At 42.8% G+C, this 21,613-nt stretch overlaps 1 protein-coding gene across 8 annotated transcripts in view; it reads left to right on the top strand.

The window, feature by feature from the left end:
• mvb12ba (multivesicular body subunit 12Ba) overlaps positions 1–11,570 on the top strand; it is a 168,031-nt gene extending 156,461 nt beyond the window's left edge. For all 8 annotated transcript variants that reach the window (XM_078226449.1, XM_078226443.1, XM_078226450.1 and 5 more), the window contains one exon: positions 9,149–11,570. In XM_078226449.1, the coding sequence (XP_078082575.1) occupies positions 9,149–9,235 (87 nt within the window). In that variant the 3' untranslated portion in view covers positions 9,236–11,570. The remainder of the gene's footprint in view (positions 1–9,148) is intronic.
• Positions 11,571–21,613: the final 10,043 nt, after the last annotated feature.

Raw genomic sequence — 21,613 nt, 5'->3', positions numbered from 1 at the left:
TGTGTTCGCCCAAGTCCAACCCCGGCATCTCCACATCATGACTTACAAAGGTAGCACTGCTGCCTCAATGTCAGGGACCTGGTTTCGATTCCGGCCTCGGGTCACTGTCTGTGTGGAGTCTCCACGTTCTCCCCATGTCTGCGTGGGTTTCCTCCGGGTGCTCCGGTTTCCTCCCACACTCCAAAGATGCAAGGGTTAGGTGGATCGGCCATGCTAAATTGCCCCCTTTGTATCCTGGGGGGATTAGCAGGGTAAATATGTGGGGTTACAGGGATAGGGCCTCGGTGGGATTGTAGTCGTTGCGGATTCGGTGGGCCAAATGGCCTCATTCTGCTCTGTAGGGATTCTATATTCTAAGGTCAGGAACTCCACCTGTTTTTTTTTAAAGGCGCTTGAGCCAACATATTATTTGTTATGAAAATGCTTCCCGTGGAGGAGTGTAGCCATTTATTCAGCTAACAGAATAGATGCCAAACAGCCTGCAACCTGTTCCTTTTAGGGCCCACATTCTTTGGGAGAGTTTAAGCAGCATGTAAAACATTGCCGGTTATTTCTTCTCTGCTTGAGTTGTGTTTCAGTGCAAGCGCAGATGGCCCGCAATGCATTCTTTTTTGCATTGGCTGAAGGAAAACCGAGCCTGACCAACATTTTTGTGGAGAAAGAAGTAAGAGCTTGGGGCAACGCACTGAGTCATGATTATTAATAATAGCAACTGAAAGCACTGTGCCCTTATTTCTGGCTGTTATGTTCCTTCTCAATCTGAAAAACAAAATATCTCTCGTTAATCTGGGTGTATTTAAAAAGTTGTGTTATTTTACACTTCTATTTTGCAAATTTCCTTTGGTACCATCTACTTCAGCACCAATCTCTTAATCGAACTCTTTGCTTGAGCTACTTTCCCTCCACTTTACAGGTTAGATGCCGAGAGGATGTTTCCCCTTGTGGGGAGTCTTGGAGCCAGAGGGCATAATCGCAGAGCAAGGGATCCTCCATTTAAGACAGAGATGAGGAGGAATTTCTTCTCTCGGGATAGTGAATCTGGGGAATTCTTTACTGTAGAGGCTGGGTCATTAAGTATGTTCAAGGCTGAGATAGACAGATTTTTAATCAGTAAGGGAATCGCGGGTTATGGGATAAGACAGGAAAGTGGAGTTGGTGGTGATTATCAGATCAGTCATCATCTCATTGAGTGGCGGAGCAGACTCAATGGGCTGAATGGCCAACCTCTGCTACCAGGTCTTTAAGGTCCATCAGTTCGTTTGACTTGGATGCCTTCAGCAGCTTGACATAGATGTCCTGAAAAGAGAAACTAACAGCCGTACCTGGATCAGCTTGTTCACTTGTTGTCCTCACCATTCTTTGTCGACAAAGGGTCATCTGGACTCGAAATGTTGGCTCTTTTCTCTCCTTACAGATGCTGCCAGACCTGCTGAGATTTTTAGCATTTCCTCTTTTGGACTTAAATCTAGTTGTAACCCCTGTCACAAGGATTGAAAAATAATTCCCGTGTGTAGTTTGATCGAAGGCCAACTTTCTCAAGTTTCTGATTACTATCTTTCTACCTTAAGGGAAAGGGAGAAAATGTGAAGGAAAATCAAATGTTGGAAACATCAGTTCCAAACTCCTGAATCATTTCATGCGTGCAATCATGGTATGTAAATATGAACACAATTGAGTGCAGCCAAGAGTTTACTGGCAATTACTATGGTGGGGCATTAAAACTTCAATAAGCATGATGACCTGCATCTCTATAAACTTGTGCATAACAGCTTTAGTTTCCCTGCTCCTTTGGTGACGCTATTCATTTAAATGAGGAAAGTTTATTTTTCACACGAGTGCAAAACCTTCCTTGTTCCAGCACCACAAGTATACACTACTTTTCTTGTGTAATATGTACACTTTTGTACAGATATCGTGTTATATTCAGGTCAGAAAGGTGTGACTTCAGGAGTAGAGATATACCAATGGGCCAGAGTAGAAATTGGGGATATGGTTACTGATGTGACTTGGGGATCTCTGTTTTGGCATCTTTTGTTTTGTTCACTTTGTACAAATGAATGGGAGCAGGACGGATTTTGCTGCTGTCAAATTGAAGGCATGGGAAACTTGTGAGGGAGAGTACAGGAGTCTGCCAGAAGACAGACTTGTTGTTGGCTGAGTTGGCAAGCTGTTCAATGCAGAGAAATATAACATACGACATTTTTGGCGAAAGAACAGTGGGAGAAACGGCAGAGCTCTAAATGGAGTGTGGAACAGAGCCATTTATGCTCGAGCTTTAAAGTGGGAGAGCCATATGGAAAAAGCCAAGGTTTTATATCCTGGAACACTGACACAAAAGTGAGCGAATTTGTGCAAGATTGGTTTGGTTACAGTTGGAAATTCTGGGCATCCAATTACAGAGTCAGAGCTGTAAAGAAGCAAAGGTAGATCAGGAATAAAAAGATTATAAAAACTGAAATCATTCTTTGTTGGCATAGCGATGGTAAAGGGTGACCTAATGAAGGTTTTTCTTTTATTCATTCGCGGGACATGGGCCTCATGTGGCCAGCATTTGTTGCCCATCCTTAATTGCCCATGAACTGAGTGGCTTGTTAGGCCATTTCAGAGGGTAGTTGAGAGTCAACCACATTGCTGTGGCTCTGAAGCCACGGCACGGTAGCACAGTGGTTAGCACTGCTGCTTCACAGCTCCAGGGACCTGGGTTCGATTCCCGGCTTGGGTCACTGTCTGTGTGGAGTTTGCACATTCTCCTCGTGTCTGCGTGGGTTTCCTCTGGGTGCTCCGGTTTCCTCCCACAGTCCAAAGATGTGCGGGTTAGGTTGATTGGCCATGCTAAAATTGCCCCTTCGTGTCCTGAGATGCGTAGGTTAGAGGGATTAGAGGGTAAATATGTAGGGATATGGGGGTAGGGCCTGGGTGGGATCGTGGTCAGTGCAGACTCGATGGGCCAAATGGCCGCTTTCTGCACTGTAGGGCTTCTAATACTTCTAATACGACCTGACCAGGTAAGGATGGCAGAGTTCTTTCCCTAAAGGACATTATAGTAAACCTGATGGGTTTTTCTGACAATCAACAATGGTTTCATGGTCATCGGTGGATTCTTAATTCCAGATAGGTTTTGTTGAATTCAAATTCTACCATCTGCTGTGATGGGATTCGAACCAGGGTCCCCAGAACATTAGCTGAATGTCTGGATTAATAGTCTGGTGATAATACCACTGGGCCATCGCCTTCCCTGTGAGAAATTAAAACAGTGGAAAATTGTTCTCACTGAATTGGTGACAAAGGGCACAGATTCAGGATTGTCACTGACAATCTGACAACCTATTTGAACCCAGCATGGTGGAAGCAGTTCGCAATTGTGGCTTCCAACACCCATTTTCCTCACCTTCCTCATCTTGAACATTGACTTTAGAACAGTTGGATTGTACTCCTCAGTATTGATGGCTTGGATAACCATGGCTGGTTGGGTACGGTCTGTACCTTAGCTGCTGCGAACAGCAGCTGAGACATGCTGTTCGATGCGATCTGCAAGTCTCTGGGACTTACGACCTACATACCTAACATCACGCCGTCACTGATACTCAAATGGCACACACAACTCATTTGTGTGATAGGCAGAATGTCTCCTTGACTTGACGACAGCATTCTATGTAATGATGGCAATGCTGATGGTGGAATCTCCCACTCCCATGATGTCCGCTTTCTGCTTCACACCATAGTTTTCCACTTGCTTTATCAACTTCACCTTCTCCCCGATCGAGAACACTTTTAACTTTCTCACCGGTTTAGCCATCCTTGCAGGTTTTGCATCTCCTTTCATCTTGATGTCAAATGATGACTTGCCCAGAACCCCATGATTTCACTCCCTTGTGTAGTCTAACTCCACTCTGGTTGGCACAGTCATATGACAACAGATATTTGGCTCATCACAGGTATCATTCTATGGGATTCGATGGAGGTTTAAAAGCTTGAATGATTTAGAGCAAGGACATTGTTTCCAGTGGCAGAAGAGGTGGACCAGAGGGTGCAGAGTGACAGGAGAACCAGAGGTGACATCAGGATAAAATGTTTCAGTGGTTCAGATGTGGAACGCATGGCCTGATAGGATGGCGAATAAGCTTTGAATTTGTAACTTTCAGAAGAGAATTGGGGAAGTACTTTGGGGAAAAGATTTACAGGGGTATGGGGAATCTCACAGTAACTGCATTGCAATGTTAATGTAAGCCTACTTGTGACGTTAATAAAAAATAAACTTAAACTTAAAGTAAGGAAGAGTGGGGCGTGGGACTAACTGGATTGCACTTCAAAAGAGCCAGTGCAGATTTGATGGGCCGAATGGCCTCCTGCGTGCTGTTCCATTCGATGATTGATATTTCAGAATGAATTCTTACTGGTCGATACGCGCGCTGGGGTTCTTACAGTTCCACACGTTGTAAGATTGATCTTTATTGGTAATAACCTTGTAAATAGGTCCTGGGCCATTTGCTGACCGTGCAGGCTTGCTGCTCAACTGGGGCACATCAAAGGCATCCTGTGGGGATAATGGCTACCCTGAACAGATCACTTCGCACTGTGCAAACCTGATGCCCTCACTTTCTGCCCTGTGAAGTGCCCAGTCTACCGCAGATTACCCTGGAGGGCAAGGTCTCAAAACTATGAGCAACAGTTGAGGTTAGCTCTTCACGCTGCCACTATGCAGCAATGTATGATATCTGTATATCTGTATATATACAATATCAGTATGATATTCACCACTAACAGGATGCTGCCGTCAAGCCAAAGAGACACTGCCTGTCACACAAATGAGTTACGTGTGCTATATGAGTATCAGTGACAGCGTGATGCTATGGTCGTAAGTCCCAGAGACTTGCAGATCGCATTGAAACAGCATGCCTCAGCCGCTGTTTGCAGCAAGCAAGGTACAGTCCATACCCAACCAGCCGTGCGTGCAAAACACGGTGCCCAACGTCAGATGTGATCTCATGATTTGCTAAATAATCCTCAGTGTGCTATGAATTATAATGTGGAGATGCCGGCGTTGGACTGGGGTGGGCACAGTAAGAAGTCTCACAACACCAGGTTAAAGTCCAACAGGTTTATTTGGTATCACGATCTTTCGGAGCGCTGCTCCTTCACTCACCTGACGAAGGAGCAGTGCTCCAAAAGCTCGTGATACCAAATAAACCTGTTGGATTTTAACCTGGCGTTGTGAGACTTCTTACTGTGCTTTGAATTACATTGACAACCAATTTAAGATCTGTCAGTCAAACTCACAGCAGCGGGGCGCATTTGCGTGTACAAGTATTAATACACAGAGTCCTGTTCTCTGCAGATAGAAAGAACATGTACGCACATTACTCCAGTTTCAGCTAAATAGAATAAGTGACAGCCACTCGCTGACATATCCCTTAGGAGATTGCCCTGACCAATCAGGGCCAAACTGCCTGCCTTAAATTTCAAACAAAGCTTGGCAGTTTACTGTCAGCCATCTGGTGCATCCTCCATGGCAACGCCTCTACCAATTGGAGGTTACTTGCCAGACCAGCATTTTCTTCTCGTGCAATATAAATTGTTGCTTTCCTCTTTTACCGGTGCATTCTTGCAAAGTGCCCTGACAAGTGCAACACGAAAAGCTTCGACTTATCAAAATAAAGTTTTAAGATTCCGCTACAGTATTTCACTGGTTTTCATTCTACACATTCAAAAGTGTAATGAGTATTTAATAGTTTTTCATAAAGCTTCAGAATGGTTTTAGAATAGTGTTGATAGTGTAATTTCATGAATGACAGACTCCAGTTCTTGAAAATTAGTCTTTTTAGTACATAACAGGAAGTGGATTTGCACTTCATGTTTGTACCAGCAGATGGCACCTTATGCTTATTTACCAAGACCTCTCGGCACAGTATATTTCCCATTGCGTTGTGGAGCAACTGGTTTTGTTTGTGATGTTTTCTTAACATCATGAGCAGGGTAGATTTAAATTCAGTAAATTGATTAAAAGCATTCAATTTCACTTTAAATATTTTCTTAGCTTCTTTCCCCCCTCAACTATCTTTCTGGCCACAGACCACCTTTCATCTTAATAATGTCCTTTTTCAAAACAAACTTGTACTACAAGAGAGCAGAGCTGAACTTCGGACAGAATGGTGAGCATAGCATAATGGTCAAGGTGGGGCGGTGATATTAAAGCAAGGCAGTAACTCCGATGTGAGGTACAGATTACGTCCGTCTTGTGTGAGTTATCCGAACCCCAGGCATCTGTTTCTTCCTTTTGGCTTCCTTCTCATCTGCACTTGCATCATCTTTATAATGAGGAAATGTACAGGAGGATCTAGCAGTCACACTGGTATAAGGGGGTGGCGCGGTGGTTAGCACTGCTGCCTCACAGCGCCAGGGACCCGGGTTTGATTCCCGGCTTGGGTCACTGTCTGTGCGGAGTCTGCACATTCTCTCGGTGTCTGAGTTGAGTAATAAACAGACTTAACTGTTTAAAAACCTTGGTGCGTATACTTGTTATTAAAGAGATAATCAACGACTGTCAATTCCATTGGAATATAGACTGCCGTATAACAATGTTTACGTACAGTCCAAATAGCTTGTTTTGAATATATGTAATATATATGGAAAAAAGCTTTGACAAAGGGTCACCTGGACTCGAAACATCAGCTCTTTTCTCTCCTTATAGATGCTGCCAGACCTGCTGAGATTTTCCAGCATTTTCTCTTTTGGTTTGAATATATGTAATTTTCTGCATCTTGTACTGGGAATTAGTCATTCCCTCTCTCTCTCTCTCTGTCCATTGTTTGCAAAAAGAATTCCTTCCTCAGTGGAAATTGCAGGTCACATTCTGCACACTTCCTAAAACCCCAGCAAAGTTCCTCACTGCATCAGAGTGACACTTGCATGCCCCCAAACAGCCAGCTGAGCTGCCACTTTAACCATTATACACATTTTTTCCTCCCATTTTGGCTCCATAGCCCAATGGCTATTGGCAATTGGCTCCATAGCCCAATGGTTGGAGCACTGGCCTTAAAAAGCAGGGATTGCGAGTTCGATTCTCGTTGAAGCCTGTGGTCAAAATTTAATGGGTGGCACGGTAGCACAGTGGTTAGCACTGCTGCTTCACAGCTCCAGGGACCTGGGTTCGATTCCCGGCTCGGGTCACTGTCTGTGTGGAGTTTGCACATTCTCCTCGTGTCTGCGTGGGTTTCCTCCGGGTGCTCCGGTTTCCTCCCACAGTCCAAAGATGTTTAGCGGGTTAGGTTGATTGGCCATGCTAAAATTTCCCCTTAGTGTCCTGAGATGTGTAGGTTAAAGCGATTAGTGGGTAAATGTGCAGGGATATGGGGGTAGGGCCTGGGTGGGATTGTGGTCGGTGCAGACTCGATGGGCTAGGTGGCCTCTCTCTGCACTGTAGGGATTCTATGATTTTGAACTAGTGCTTTTCCTTCGCATCTAAACAGAAGAAGAAAAAGATCATGAAGTTCACCAGTGCTCATCATAGAATCCCTACAGAGCAGAACGAAGCCATCCGGCTCATTGAGCCTGCACTGACAACAATCCCACCCATGCCCTATCCCCGTAACCCCACGTATTTACCCTGCTAATCCCCCTGACACAATTTAGCATGGCCAATCCACCTAACCCGCACATCTTTGGAGTTTGGGAGGAAACCAGAGCACCCGGAAGAAACCCACGCAGACACGGGGAGAACGTGCAAACTCCACATAGACAGTCGCCCGAGGCTGGAATTGAACCCGGGTCCCTGCGCCGTGAAGCAGCAGTGCTAACCACTGCGTCACCGTGCCGCCCAGTTTCTTTAAAGTCAAGAAATTCTTCTCCAGCTCCTTAATGCAATCGAGAAAGCTCTAAAATGTATTTGTGACATTTTCCTCACACCAACAACCAAGATGTTGCATGTCCTTAGGGACAGGTCCCCTCTGCTCTATGCAGTCCTACTTTGTAAAGGTTTCAGACTTTCTTCCCTATTTTAGTTATAATCTTGTCTGTCAAAAATACATGCATCATATGTATCTTGCAATTTACTCTGCCTGCTTGCATTGTTTCCCAATGTTGGTTATTATACATGTTCACCACTCTTCATAAAAAGATATTGTATTTGAATATTGTATTCGCAGAGACTGGCAAGTCTCTGGAATTCTCTGTCCTAAAGGGTGGTGGAGGCTGGTTCATTAAAAGTATTCAAAGTGGAAGTGGAGAAATATTTGATAGATCGGTGCAGACCCGAGGGGCCAAATGTCCTCTTTTGCATTGTAGAGATTCTACGATCGAGGAGTAGAGGGCTATGGGGAAATGGCACAGAAAATGAGTTGAGGCCGGCTCGGTGGTTCGGTGGTTAGCACTGTTGCCTCTCAGCTCCAGGAATCTGGGTTTGATTCCTGGCTTGGGTCACACTGTGTGTGGAGTTTACACATTCTCCCCGTGTCTGCGTGGGTTTCTTTCGGGTGCTCAGAGTTCCTCCCACTGTCCCAAGATGTGCGGGATTAGATGCATTGGCCGTGTTAAATTGCCCCATCGTGTCCCAGGATGCATAGGTTAGAGGGATTAGCAGCATAAATATGTGAGGTTATGGGGATAGGGCCTAGATGGGATCGCTGTCAGTGCAGACTCGATGGGCCGAATGGCCGTCTCCTGCACTGTAGGGACTTTATGATTCTTCTATGAGATCAGCCATGGTTGTATTGAATGGCAGGGCAGGTTTGGAGGGTCTGGTGGCCTATTCCTGCCTCTAATTCTGGTGTTGTGTTCTTGTGTTCATGGTTAAGATACAATTTTTACTGTCTTAAGCTTGAATCCAGAAGCATATATATGTTTATATTGAACATTGCCTAAGTTTACCTGGTCAAATTAGGGTTATAAAACATAGTGCAGCATTGAGGTGATCTCAAAGTTCAGAGTAAACATTCCGAGTACCCACCGTCTTCTTCACAATACAATCATTTTAATAATGTAACAGCACATCTGAAATTGTGTAATGTTTTAAATTATAATTGACCTGTCAAAGCAGGTTTTCTGGTTTTTAATCATTATTTCATGATTTTCCTCGTCTTGTCAATCGATTTATCCACGTGCAAATTTTGATAAAATGGTGCTTTCATTCGGTTTGTGTTTCTTTTTTTTCCAGTACGATTACAGCTTTAGAACAGAACAGAGTGCTGCAGCGCGTCTTCCACCAAGTCCCACTAAATTTCAACAATCACCATTGTCCTGAAGATGGATCTCAGCAACGGAGCTGTTGTAAACTTAAGGGACAGTTAACTACTGGAACAGACACCGTCAGAAGCAGTGTTGGAGAGTTGGCTTCCTTTATCTTCTACTGAAATGGTATTCTCATACTAATGAAAAGGACAGTATTTCTAATAACCAGCAGTCTACCTACAACTTAACATAGGGTAAAATCATTTTGTACATGGCGTTTTTGTAAATACAATGTTTAATGTGACCTTTAATTGCAAATCTTTCTAGCCTTGAGTAAGGTTGACCATTTTAACAATTAAGAAATAAAGGCTGAATGTTTTTTTTTGCTTTCTTGAGCCATAGCTTATTTCTGTTTCTCCTTTTGTCTTGTAAAAGTAATTTTGCACACCTCAGAAATGCTATTGGTAATAGTCATTTTTGCAAATCTATGCACCAATTCGGTTAATAGACGTTTAGCCATTTGTTTTCGGACATTTTGAAATTAGATGTATTTTTTAAGTTAAGGAAATAAAGTTTTGAAATACCGTGATATAACTGTTTTATTTTTATTTCCTACCTCTCGCAAGTCGGATTTATCTAGCCCCAAGGAGAAAAATGAATAATATTTAAGATGAAAGTTGAAAAAACTCGGTTAAAATTTGGATCAGAGGATAGGGAGCTAGACACCATCATGGACTCTGGAAATCTTAAGATTTGTTGACTTGTGGTTCAGCACAGATATTCTGCCATCTTGTTTTAAATGGATCACCCTTCTAATCGATGGTTGACTTCTGCTATTTCCCTTTAGAAAAATCACATCAATTTTTTTCGTGGACTATATCAGAGATCTGAATTTGACAAAATTGTCCAATTTTGCTTAATTGTGAAGAGTTTCTGTTAGGATTCTCAGATTTTTCTATGGCAAAACCTCCCAGCCTATTCAGCCTCCTGTTATACTTTAAAGCTCTCATTTATAAGAAAAAAGTATTAATAATGTTACAGTAAATGAATAAAAGTTAAAACAGGCTGCCTTTACCGGTTCCTTTCTTAACAAAGGGCATCTGTGCTATCCTAATGCAATATTTGTTAACGCAGTTCTCTACAGTTGCATAAGGTATGATTCTGTGGTTTTAGTTCGAGTGAAAGTGTAGGTTACACTGACTTGCTTTGCACTGCATTTTTAATGTTTGGGCTCTTTTTTTTAATGTGGACCCCTTTTTGCTTCCTGAAACTACTTTTGTATCGTTTTTACTGTGTCTGTGATTCTAAATTAATGCTATGAAACACCTTGACTGTGTAACACTGTAAACCCTTGTTAAGTAGCAGCTTTTCTTTAAACACTGCCATTAATTTACCGGCCTTACCTCAATAAACCCAGCTGCTGCAACCTCCTTTTTAGGCTTTGTGATCCATACTGGGAGAAGTCAACATTCAATACTGCATTTGCAGCAGATACAGGCTTTAATGAATAGCAGCTGGTCGACAATAAGCAACATATGCTAACAGGTTTATACACTATATGTATAGCAATTATCTTTATCAATTTTCCTTTTAGAATGGTGTTTTCTTTTCCTCATTCCCACTACAGAATGAATGCTGCCTAATGTCGGGTAGGGCTTCAGTGATCAGATGAATAATGCCAGTGTTTAGAATTGCAAGTTTGTCATTTGTCTGTTCAGCGTAGTATCGCGTAGCCTGTAGCGTAAAACAAGTGTTCTGACTCGTTGGCGCTGTTCGAAATGAACAAAAGTTCTTCAAAGACTTTGAACAATCCTGCATGAGTTGTGTGCTTAACCCTTTACCCCAAGAAAGCGTGAATATGTTCTCTGTGTCTGCTCTGTAGAAATAATGTAAAGCATCCCGTCGTCATTTCTGTAAAAAAAAAATTACTCTGCATTTGTCATTTATGTACTAATATTGGCTGGATTTAAGTGTCTGGTGGGGCTCTGTGATTTAAATATGATACAAAGGCACCCTGCTATTAAATGAACGTTATATGCAGAACAGAGCTAAGAGCATTAACAGTACGACTAACCATCTCCACCTCATTAATTTACAATTTGCTCTGAATAATTAAAGCATGGTAACATTGTATGTACAAGCTGCAGAACTTCCACCTGAATGTTGCATTTTTGAAAAAAGTTGGAAAAAACTTAACTTGGCCCCAACCACACAGTTGTAATCGTTGATTTTTTTTATTTTGAATTATGTTGGAGATTTAAACCACTTTTTAAGATATTTAGAAATAAAATCTTCCTGTATTTATTGTAGACTTGTTTCCTGTAGTTACGAAGGGAGGTTTACAATTTGGTTTATTGAGTCTGTATTAATAATGTGACCTGTTAAATAAAATATCTGTTTTAACTGGCTTCTTCTTATACGAGCGCTCTCTCTTGCATGATGGCATGTTAGAATTTGCTGTAGCAAGGTAGAAACCGGAATAATTACATTCGTGTAGCACCTTTCACATCCTCAACTAAGATCAAGCGTCAGATCAAGCCCAAGATGGGGTGCAAGGCCTCATCTTGTCAGCTTGGATCTTGTTCATCTCTCTTGTGGAGACCGTGAACTGGATTCAATTGGATTTTGAATTTGGTTTTTGGAGCAAGCAAGGAATGGATTCAGGTTTGCCCAGTCAACTCTAAGCTTTGGCTTTGTAACTTTTAAGAATGGAGTAATTTTTTAAAAAACTCGAAATACCTTACACTCAAGAATTTCTTCGGAATTGCTGTTTTGTATGCCAAACACAATTTGTGCACACTTTACCACAAATGAGAGAAATTGCCAGCTAATCGGATTGTGTTGATCAATGAATGCTGGCAAGGAGAGCAGGAATAATCCTTCTAAAGGGACAGAAATTGTCTCATCTGAAGTATGACCCCTCCAACAATGCAAATCTGCTCACAGTATCTCCATTGCAGCGTCAATGTAAGCCTACTTGTGACACTAATAAATAAACTTTTTTTTAAAAAGTAGTGCATTGAAGCATCAGTCTAGTTTTATTTTCAAGTCCGAATGTGAGACTTGAGTTTGCAGCTTTTTGACTTGGAGGTAAAGATATAGATTGACCATGCGGCGATTAAAGCAGCGGGATGGTGTCTTAATATCAAAGATTTTTATTTTCTGTAATATGTGGAATACAACAAGTAAAGAAACCTAATCAGCCTGAGAAACTACTGGGTTTTCTGTCCCTTGGAAGAGACTGGGCTGGAGCTCTGTCGTATTTGTATTTTCTTGTGCTATACAAGCAATTATCCACAAGTTCTGCCTCCTGATAATTATTTTGCTCTGTTCTGTTGAGAAAACAAGTCTCACATCTTGAATTGTGTCTTCAGTGTAGAGAGAAAAATTGTTTATCTTAACTTGAAGAAATGGCTCAACACTTAACTTATGAATTTTGGGGAGAAATTTTTAAAATTACATTTTAATGTCTTTTGCTTTTCCTTTTGTGATTTTTTTTTTCTCAATCCAGTCCTCCTTTTTCTCCCTCCCTCTACCTGAATTGTTATTGAAATCACCGCCTTTAATTTACAATTCCCATCACTTGTTTATTTCCCAATCCTTAAATCTCTGGTTCAGGAAATATTCTGCTGGTTGGCCTGTTCACTCAGGTTATAAATACTCCATGAACCCTCGCTGTGTTGTTTTCTGCTCACACGCTCGGCCACCCCTTGTGGACAAACGGGTTTCGGAGCTACAGGTCGAGTCTGCCTAGTGTAGTTGTCTTTGGATGGCCCTGCTGCTGGGGCCATGATCTCCTGCATCTCTTGATTTGTAATTTGATGAGAGTGAGATTTGTTTAAATTTTTTGAAAGAGTAAAGGGTTCTGGAAACAATCAAAGGCTATTAGTTGCTTTCTAAAAATCACCAAGATTTGCACCCAAGGTGGCATGTAGAATCCCTACAGTGCAGAAGGAGGCTGTTTGGCCCACCTAGTCTGCACTGATCACAATCCCATCCAGGCCCTATCCCCATAACACCACATATTTTCCCCGCTAATCTCCCTGACACTAAGAGGCAATTTAACATTTATCACCTGCACATCTTTGGACTGTGGGAGGAAACAGAAGCACCCGGAGGAAACACACACACACACACGGGGAGAACGTGCAAACTCCACATACACAGTGACCTAAGCCAGGAATCGAACCTAGCTCCCTGGCGCTGTGAGGCAGCAATGCTAACCACTGTATCACTGTGCTGCTGAAATCGCAGCAACGTGTTAAACACATTATTTTTTTGTGTCACAAGTAGGCTTACATTAACACTGCAATTGAAGTTACTGTGAAAATCCCCTTGTGGCCACAGTCCAGCACCTGTTTGGGTACACAGAGAGAATTTAGCATAGCCAATGTACCTAACCTGCACATCGTTTGGACTGTGGAAGGAAACAGGAGCACCTGGAGGAAACGCACGGGGAGAATGTGCAAACTCCACACAGACAGTGACCCAAGCTGGGAATCAAACCCGGGTTCCTAGCACTGCGAGACAGCAATGCTAACTACTGTGCCACCGTGCTTGTTCCAGAAGCTAATTGTGCCTTTGAGATTCTGCTGTATGGAAAGTTCTAAGTTGTAGAATTGAGCATTTAATAAGCACAGAATTGTGATCCAACCTCAGGAATGGACTCAGGACTTTATATACAGGAAATACACTGGCACGCTCACTCATCCTTAAAATTATGATTGCGGAAAAGGATGATTTGGTGGATTCATTTATTTTGGTATCATGGTTAGTGTTGTATGCATGAATGCTAATCATAGCATTCCTACAGTGCAGGAGGCCGCCATTCGGCCCATCAAGCCTGCACCAACAACCATCCCTATCCCTGCAACCCTATGTATTTACCCTGCTAACAAGGGGCAATTTAACATGGCCAATCAATCTGACCCGCACAGCTTTGGATGACAAAGTATAACCCATATTCCTTCAATATTAAAGATTACCAGGGATATGGAGATAGCATAGGAAAATGATGTTGAGGTAGAAGATCAGCTGTGATCCAGCTGAATGGAGGGTCAGGATTGAGGGGCCGAATGGCCTATCCCTGCTCCTATTTACATTGTCCTTGTTATGGTCTGTGAAGCGTTTCTGGGCACAAGTACTTTTTCCTTGGATGTTGTAGTTTGAAGCCTATAGCCCTAGTTTTTTGAACACATTTATTTGCAAAGTCTGATTGGGCACCAAACTTTTAATGACATTAAAAGCTCGTGGGACATTTTAATGGATAAAAAGTTTTATTTGCATAGCCCTCCATGAAGCCTCATATTCCTTCATTTGTTCCAACAAAATACATGATGAAAAGTCCCTGTGATGTTCACTAACATCCCTGTGATGTTAGTTCCAGTGGACTGGGGACAGATTGCAAGTTGTACTTTCACTCTGTTTGGATTTGATTTTCACAGTAACTTCATTGTAGTGTTAATCTAAGCCTACTTGTGACACTAATAAATAAACTTTAAACTTGTCTCGCTGTTGAGGGTTTATTATATTTTAGCATAAAAAGGTAAAAATAATGAAATTCCAAGGTCCTACCCCCATATCCCTATATATTTACCCACTAATCCCTCTAACCTATGCATCTCAGGACACTTGGGGGCAATTTTAGCATAGCCAATCAACCTAACCTGCACATCTTTGGACTGTGGGAGGAAACCGGAGCAGGCACGAGGAGAATGTGCAAACTCCACACAGACAGTGACCCAAGCCGGGAATCAAACCCAGGTCCCTGGAGCTGTGAAACAGCAGTGCTAACCACTGTGCAAACGTGCCGCCCCATGTATACATTCTCATGTATACTATCGATGACCCATTGTGGGGGAAACTAACATGAATCTTACCAGATACAGGCTTATTCTGGTGATCTTTGGGTACAGAGGAATATGCATCTTTACAGGTTTAAAGACTACTTTCCAGAAAATAACTGCATGTAGGCCAAACAATGAATACCAGTCTTCCACTAAACTTTCAGAAGTTCTGCATGAGATGCTGTTCCGAGTACTTGAATCATAGAATCACTGCAGTCCAGAAAGAGGCTATTTGGCTTATTCAGCCTGTACCAACAACAAGCCCTATCCCCGGGACTTATTAATCCTACTGATACCCCTGACATTACTGGGCAATTGAGAATGGCCAATCAACCTAAACCGCTCATCTTTGCACTGTGGGAGGTAATCAGAGGTAACCCATGCAGACACTGGGAGAACCTGTAAGCTCCACATAGTCACCTGAGGCAGTAATTGAACCTAGGTCCTTGGCTCTGTCTGTAACGCAGCAATATTATCCATGATTCTGGTAATTAATTCTTCCATGCTGTGGCTTTGAGGTTTACTTCACAGGATCATACAATAGTTACAGCACAGAAGGAAGCCATTCGGCCCATCATGCCTCTGCTATATAATGCTGAATGTAAAAATTCTCCCCCCAACCCCTTCCCCTGAATTCAGGCTGAAAATTGAACCCTGGGCTGAAACCTTAGCAAAGGAATGTGCTTTGTGGCTTCTGTTAATATTTTATAAAGGAGAACATTATTAATACTTAACACAACAACTACTTCCATAAAAGAAAGCCCATGATGTCCTCTTCTGTAGACCTGGCAGAACACTCGGGTTGGTGCAAAACACAGCCAGATGGTCACCCCGACTGCCGGTAACGCTCTGCATTGATGCACGGCCCTTGCAAATGACCAGAGAATTCAATGGCAGAGTTTAACTGATGTAGTATTAATTGTTGACATAAGTTCGTACTTTTGCGTTTAACTAATGATGTTGGAGATGTGAATGACCCCCTGACCCCAATACATTTGGCGGCATCGTGCTTCCAACTTCAGTATGGTATTAGAATCATCTGCACTCTATCACAAAGTTGTTCTGGGACCTCTTGGATCCTACACAAATCCACAAGATTCAATCAACAGTACATTACATTACTTCAATAGTTGGGCAGTGGTCCGCTTTTTTTTTCAAATAAGTCACCAATAATTGGAGCACAAGATATCCAAATGCTTCTAAAACATATATAAATGCATATTTCATATGGGCAAATTATAATTTAAGCAGGCATTCCTTCACTGTCCAACATTTGATAGAGTACAGCATTTTTTATTTTGTCGGTTTGTGGAACCCATCAGACTGTACCCCATGAATGACCAGGTATCTAGCAGGGAAGTCGCAACTGGCTACATGACCTGAACCACAAGACTGCAAAAGATTTTTTTTACAGGTTTTGATGTGTGATTATGGAGTGTTTTTAAAATAATAGCATTCTGGAAAGGAACCCTGAACGAGTGATTTACAGATACCCGGTGCTGGCAATCACTTAATCATTCCTTGGACTGCCTCTCACTTTGACTTTGTAAATTCCAGCTGTCTTTTGTTAGCCCTTAACTCCAGGGTAGTTGCCTCCAGACTGGCTGCTTCTGAAGTTATTTTAAGTTCACAGGTTCTGATGCGATGGTCACATACTGATGGGGTCGCTCCAATGTTAGGAATTGGCGTTACTGTAACGCTAACTGAACCTGGACCACAAATGCCGACAATAATGTTGACACTTCCCCCAGTTGCCATATCGCCCCTGTGTGCTACTGTCCTTTCCCAGTCTCTCTCAGGCGTTGTTTTGCATTTAAGCATTTCACCCGTTTCGCTGTAAAACAAGCTTTAGCTGCTGCCAGTTATTCCCTGCCCAGTGTTGGGATTGAATACCACCTGGCTCCCAGTGAAAGCTCCTCAAATCAATACAACTCAAACTCTGCGCTGAGGGGCAACCCAGGCCACTTGGTGCGAAATATAGAAGGATGTGTCGCTGTGATGAAATACTTAGTTCTGCACTGCAGCCAGAGAAGATGATTAATCTGTAACCCAACACTTTTTTTTCATGCTTTCTATTGACCATTATCTCCCCTCCCCCCCCCCCCCTCACTAACACTGTCCGCACTGCACCCTCACCAACCATAGAAAGCATTCTTTCTAGTTGTATCACAGCTTGGTATGGCTCCTGCTCTGCCCAAGACCGCAAGGAACTACAAAAGGTTGTGAACGTAGCCCAATCCATCACGCAAACCAGCCTCCCATCCATTGACTCTGCCTACACTTCCTGCTGCCTTGGCCAAACAGCCAACATAATTAAGGACCCCACGCACCCCGGACATTCTCTCTTCCAACTTCTTTCTTCGGGAAAAAGATACAAAAGTCAGAGGTCACGTGCCAACCGACTCAAGAACAGTTTCTTCCCTGCTGCCGTCAGACTTTTGAATGGACTTACCTTGCATTAAGTTGATCTTTCTCTACGCCCTAGCTATGCCTGTAATAGTACATTCTGCACTCTCTCGTTTCCATCTCTATGAACGGTATGTTTTGTCTGTATAGCGCGCAAGAAACAATACTTTCACTGTATGTTAATACATGTGACAATAATAAAATAAAATCAAAATCAAAATCCCATTGCTCCAAAGCAAGCAAGCAGTCAATACTCAGGAACATTTTGATTTTGATTTAATTTATTATTGTCACATGTATTGGGGTACAGTGAAAAGTATTGTTTCTTGCACGCTGTATAGAGAAGGCATATTCTCCATAGAGTACATAGGGGAGAAGGAAAGGAGAGGGTGCAGAATGTAGTGTTACAGTCATCGCTAGGGTGCAGAGAAAGATCAGCTTCTGGCCCTGACACTGAATAAATTTGATGGGTCCACGGGCGGCACAGTGGTCAGCACTGCTGCCCACAGCTCCAGGAACCCGGGTTCAATTCCGGTCTTGGGTCATTGTTTGTGTGGAGTTTGCACGTTCTCCCCGTGTCTGCATGGGTTTCCTCCAGGTGCTCCAGTTTCCTCCCACAGTCCAAAGATGTGCAGATTAAGTTGATTGGCCATGATAAATTTACCCTTAGTGTCTGGGGGATTAGCAGGGTAAATAAGTGGGGTTATGGGGATAAGGCCTGGGTGGGATTGTGGTCGGTGCAGACTCGATGGGCCAAATGGCCTCCTCCTGCACTGCGGGGACTCTATGAATATATAATCCCTTGCTGGCAGGGCCTATATGTTGTTTGTAATGATACTGGAATATTTTAAAATCCCATCCAGTTTAATGGAAATTGAATGTATTCCTTTTGCCCGCCAGTTGTTAAACTGCTCCAGTAGATATTACTCTGCAGAAAACCTTTCTTGATGATTTGAAACTGCACTCACATTGTAGCAGACTGCACCCAAACTCACCTCCTAAAGGTTCTCCGCACACACGCGCGCACACACACACACCTGTTGCATCTCAAAAACATTTGCAAGAAATTAGAACTTCAATCTCAGGGGGCGGTTTAGTAAGCTCCAGTCTGTGTGTGTTGGCAGTAAATAAGCTGTTACACTCAGGAATGGTCTAAAAGGGAGTCAGCATTGAAAGCGCAGAGATGACTTTAACCTAAACTGCCCACGCCTAAAAAAAGTAAAACCAGAAAATGATGGGAAGTTAAAAGCAAAATGTCGTGGATACTGGAGACCTGAAATAACCTGGAGAGAGAAACATACGTTTTGAGTTCAATGTGGCTCTTAATATGCTGGGAGTCAGTCAGCATCCATGGAGAGAGCAGAGTGGGGGTTTTTCCCTTGGAGGGAAAACATGTTGCCTCCAGAGAATACTGACTGAGCTGCTGAGTGCTTCCACTATTCTCCTGACTGCTTTTTTCAGATGTTTAACACCTTTCTGACTTGATTTATTATTGTCACATGTATTGGAATACAGTGAAAAGTATTGTTTCTTGCACTATACAGACTACCGTTCATAGAGTTCATAGAAGGAAAGGAGGGGGTGCAGAATGTAGTGTTACAGTCACAGCTAGGGTGTAGGGAAAGATCAACTTAATATGAGGTAGGCCCATTCAAAAGTCTGCAGGGACTTGAACTGGCGCCAATTCGAAACAAAATACAGCAACACACACAAACACACCTGTTGCATCTCAAAGGCGTTTGCAAGAAATAAGAACTTCAATTTCGAGGGCGGGGGGGTGGTGGGGGGAGGGCGCTAGTAAGATCCAGCCTGTGTGTGTTGGCAGTAAATAAGCTTCGGATTGACGTTCATGGGCCATTCGAACCCGAAAGGTCTTGTCATTTTCAGACAGGCATCTGATTTCAGCACTTGGTGTCTCACTTCTGGAATTCATAGAGGACTTTCCCTCTGAATGCCAATGGCCAACCCACAGCGGGATCTGTTATCCAGCATACGGTATTCCTTAAGCACAAACGTTTGCTATTCATCGATACATGCCAAACATCCTGTGTCAAATACTCCTCCCCTCGTAAAATTAAAACACATTTCCGAATAATCCTGTAATTGTCCAGAAAGATTATTCATGTTGGGAGTTCGGTGTCTTAATTGCTGCATTTATACTGACATTTATCAGATACAGAAACCACAAGTTATTACCCTAACTGCGGTGAGCCTTTTCAAATATCATTCGGATGGTTTCATTGTTCGTGCGTGTGTGATATGCGTTACTTTATCGTCAGCACAATGGCACAGTGATTAGCACTGCTGCCTCACAGTGCCAGGGACCTGGGTTCGATTCCTGGCTTGGGTCACAGTCTGTGTGGAGTCTGCACGTTCTCCCCGTGTCTGCATGGGTTTCCTCTGGGTGCTCCGGTTTCCTCCCAGTGGGGGATCTTCACAGTGACTTCATTGCAGTGTTAATGTAAGCCTACTTGTGACTAATAAATAATAATAGAGTCATAGAGACATAGAGGCTTACAACATGGAAACAGGCCCTTCGGCCCAACCTGTCCATGCTGCCCTTTTTTAATCACTTAGCTAGTCCCAATTGCCTGCAATTGGCCCAAATCCCTCCGTACCCATCGTACCCATGTAACTGTCTAACTGCTTTTTAAAATACAAAATTGAACCCACCTCTACTACTACATCTGGCAGCTTGTTCTAGATACTCACCACCCTCTGTGTGAAAAAAATTGCCCCTCTGGACCCTTCTGTATCTTTCCCCTCTCACCTTAAACCTATGCCCTCTACTTTTAGACACCCCTACCTTTGGGAAAAGATGTTGACTATCTAGCTGATCTATGCCCCTCATTATTTTATAGACCTCTGAACCACAACATAAACAATGGAGGGTGTCGACTCTTTCTTTTCAGAATTAGTCGTGTCTGATGAAACCTGGTCAAATTGTGTTGGACTGTGCAGTCGAGAAGAGCTTGGTTAGTTATGTAAGGTGCTATTTTCCACCCTAATGCACCTTATAAACATCCAAACTGGGGAACTGTTCCCAGAAGGTTTGTTCGTGTATTTTAGCGCATGTTTGAAATCAGGCAGCTTTTCTTTATTAAATTTAATAGGTAATGATCTCATCTGCTTCCAATATTTATAAGACTATGGAAGGCCATTAATTCTGATAGTTTTGAACAGAACCATCTGTTATTTCTCTCCGGCTGATGTGCTTTGGTTTAAATGTTAACTTTTCTTTGCCAGTGAACGCAAGGCTTATTATTAATAAATAAAGAAATCAATTGTTCGGAAAAGTTCGTTCATTCAGATGTCCACCTGAGAGCTTCCAAGCGGCTGATAGAAATTCACTGTAAGGAAGAACTTTTATTGGACTGGGATGAGTAAAACATGTTTCCAGGTTTAGTGGAGTGGATATTTATTGAATAAGAACATGGAATGGGTATTCTGAAACACCCGCGTGATTTGTCCTCATTTAAATGCCAACTGGAAATGCTTTTGATTTGAACTTTCATGCTTAACATCTCTACTGAACTCCAGCATCGAGGCATTCACTGTGGCAAAGCATCAGCTACTCACTAGATGGGAAGAATGCTGAAGTGTAGTCTGTATTAACATTTAACAAACAAGCTGTTTACGGTTAAGCACTTGCAGTGTCCAATTCTGACATGGGAACTTCAACTGCACTGAGCACTCAATAACTTGGAGCTATTTTATTTTTAACTAACCTTTCACAACTACTTTGCTCACAGCCTCCCAAATTGATCGATGCGTGCCTTTTATTAAAAAAATATAAAACAGTTTCACGTTCAACCTTTCGATCGCTAAGGAGCCCACTTACTGGTTTCAGTTAACACCAGGGAGAGGGAAGCAGTCAGTTAATTATTCCCTCTGCCATCTGAACTTCAAAAGGCCCACGTGTGTGGTAAAGAGTTAGGGCAATGGGCAGTCGACAGTCACTGTGAAGTTTAAAGTTTATTTATTAGTGTCACAAGTAGGCTTACATTAACACTGCAATGGAGTTACTGTGAAATTCCCCTCCACTCCAGCGCCTGTTCGGGAGAATTTAGCATGGCCAATGCACCTAACCAGCGCACCTTTCAGACTGTGGGAGGAAACCGGAGCACCCAAGGGAAACCAATGCAGACATGGGGAGAACGAGCAGACTCCGCACAGACAGCAACCCAAGGCGGGAATCG

The sequence above is a fragment of the Mustelus asterias genome, chromosome 13 (assembly GCF_964213995.1).
Source record: "Mustelus asterias chromosome 13, sMusAst1.hap1.1, whole genome shotgun sequence".
Lineage (NCBI taxonomy): Eukaryota > Metazoa > Chordata > Chondrichthyes > Carcharhiniformes > Triakidae > Mustelus > Mustelus asterias.
The sequence above is the reverse complement of the archived record's forward strand: the minus strand, read 5'-3'. Positions and strand labels throughout refer to the sequence as shown.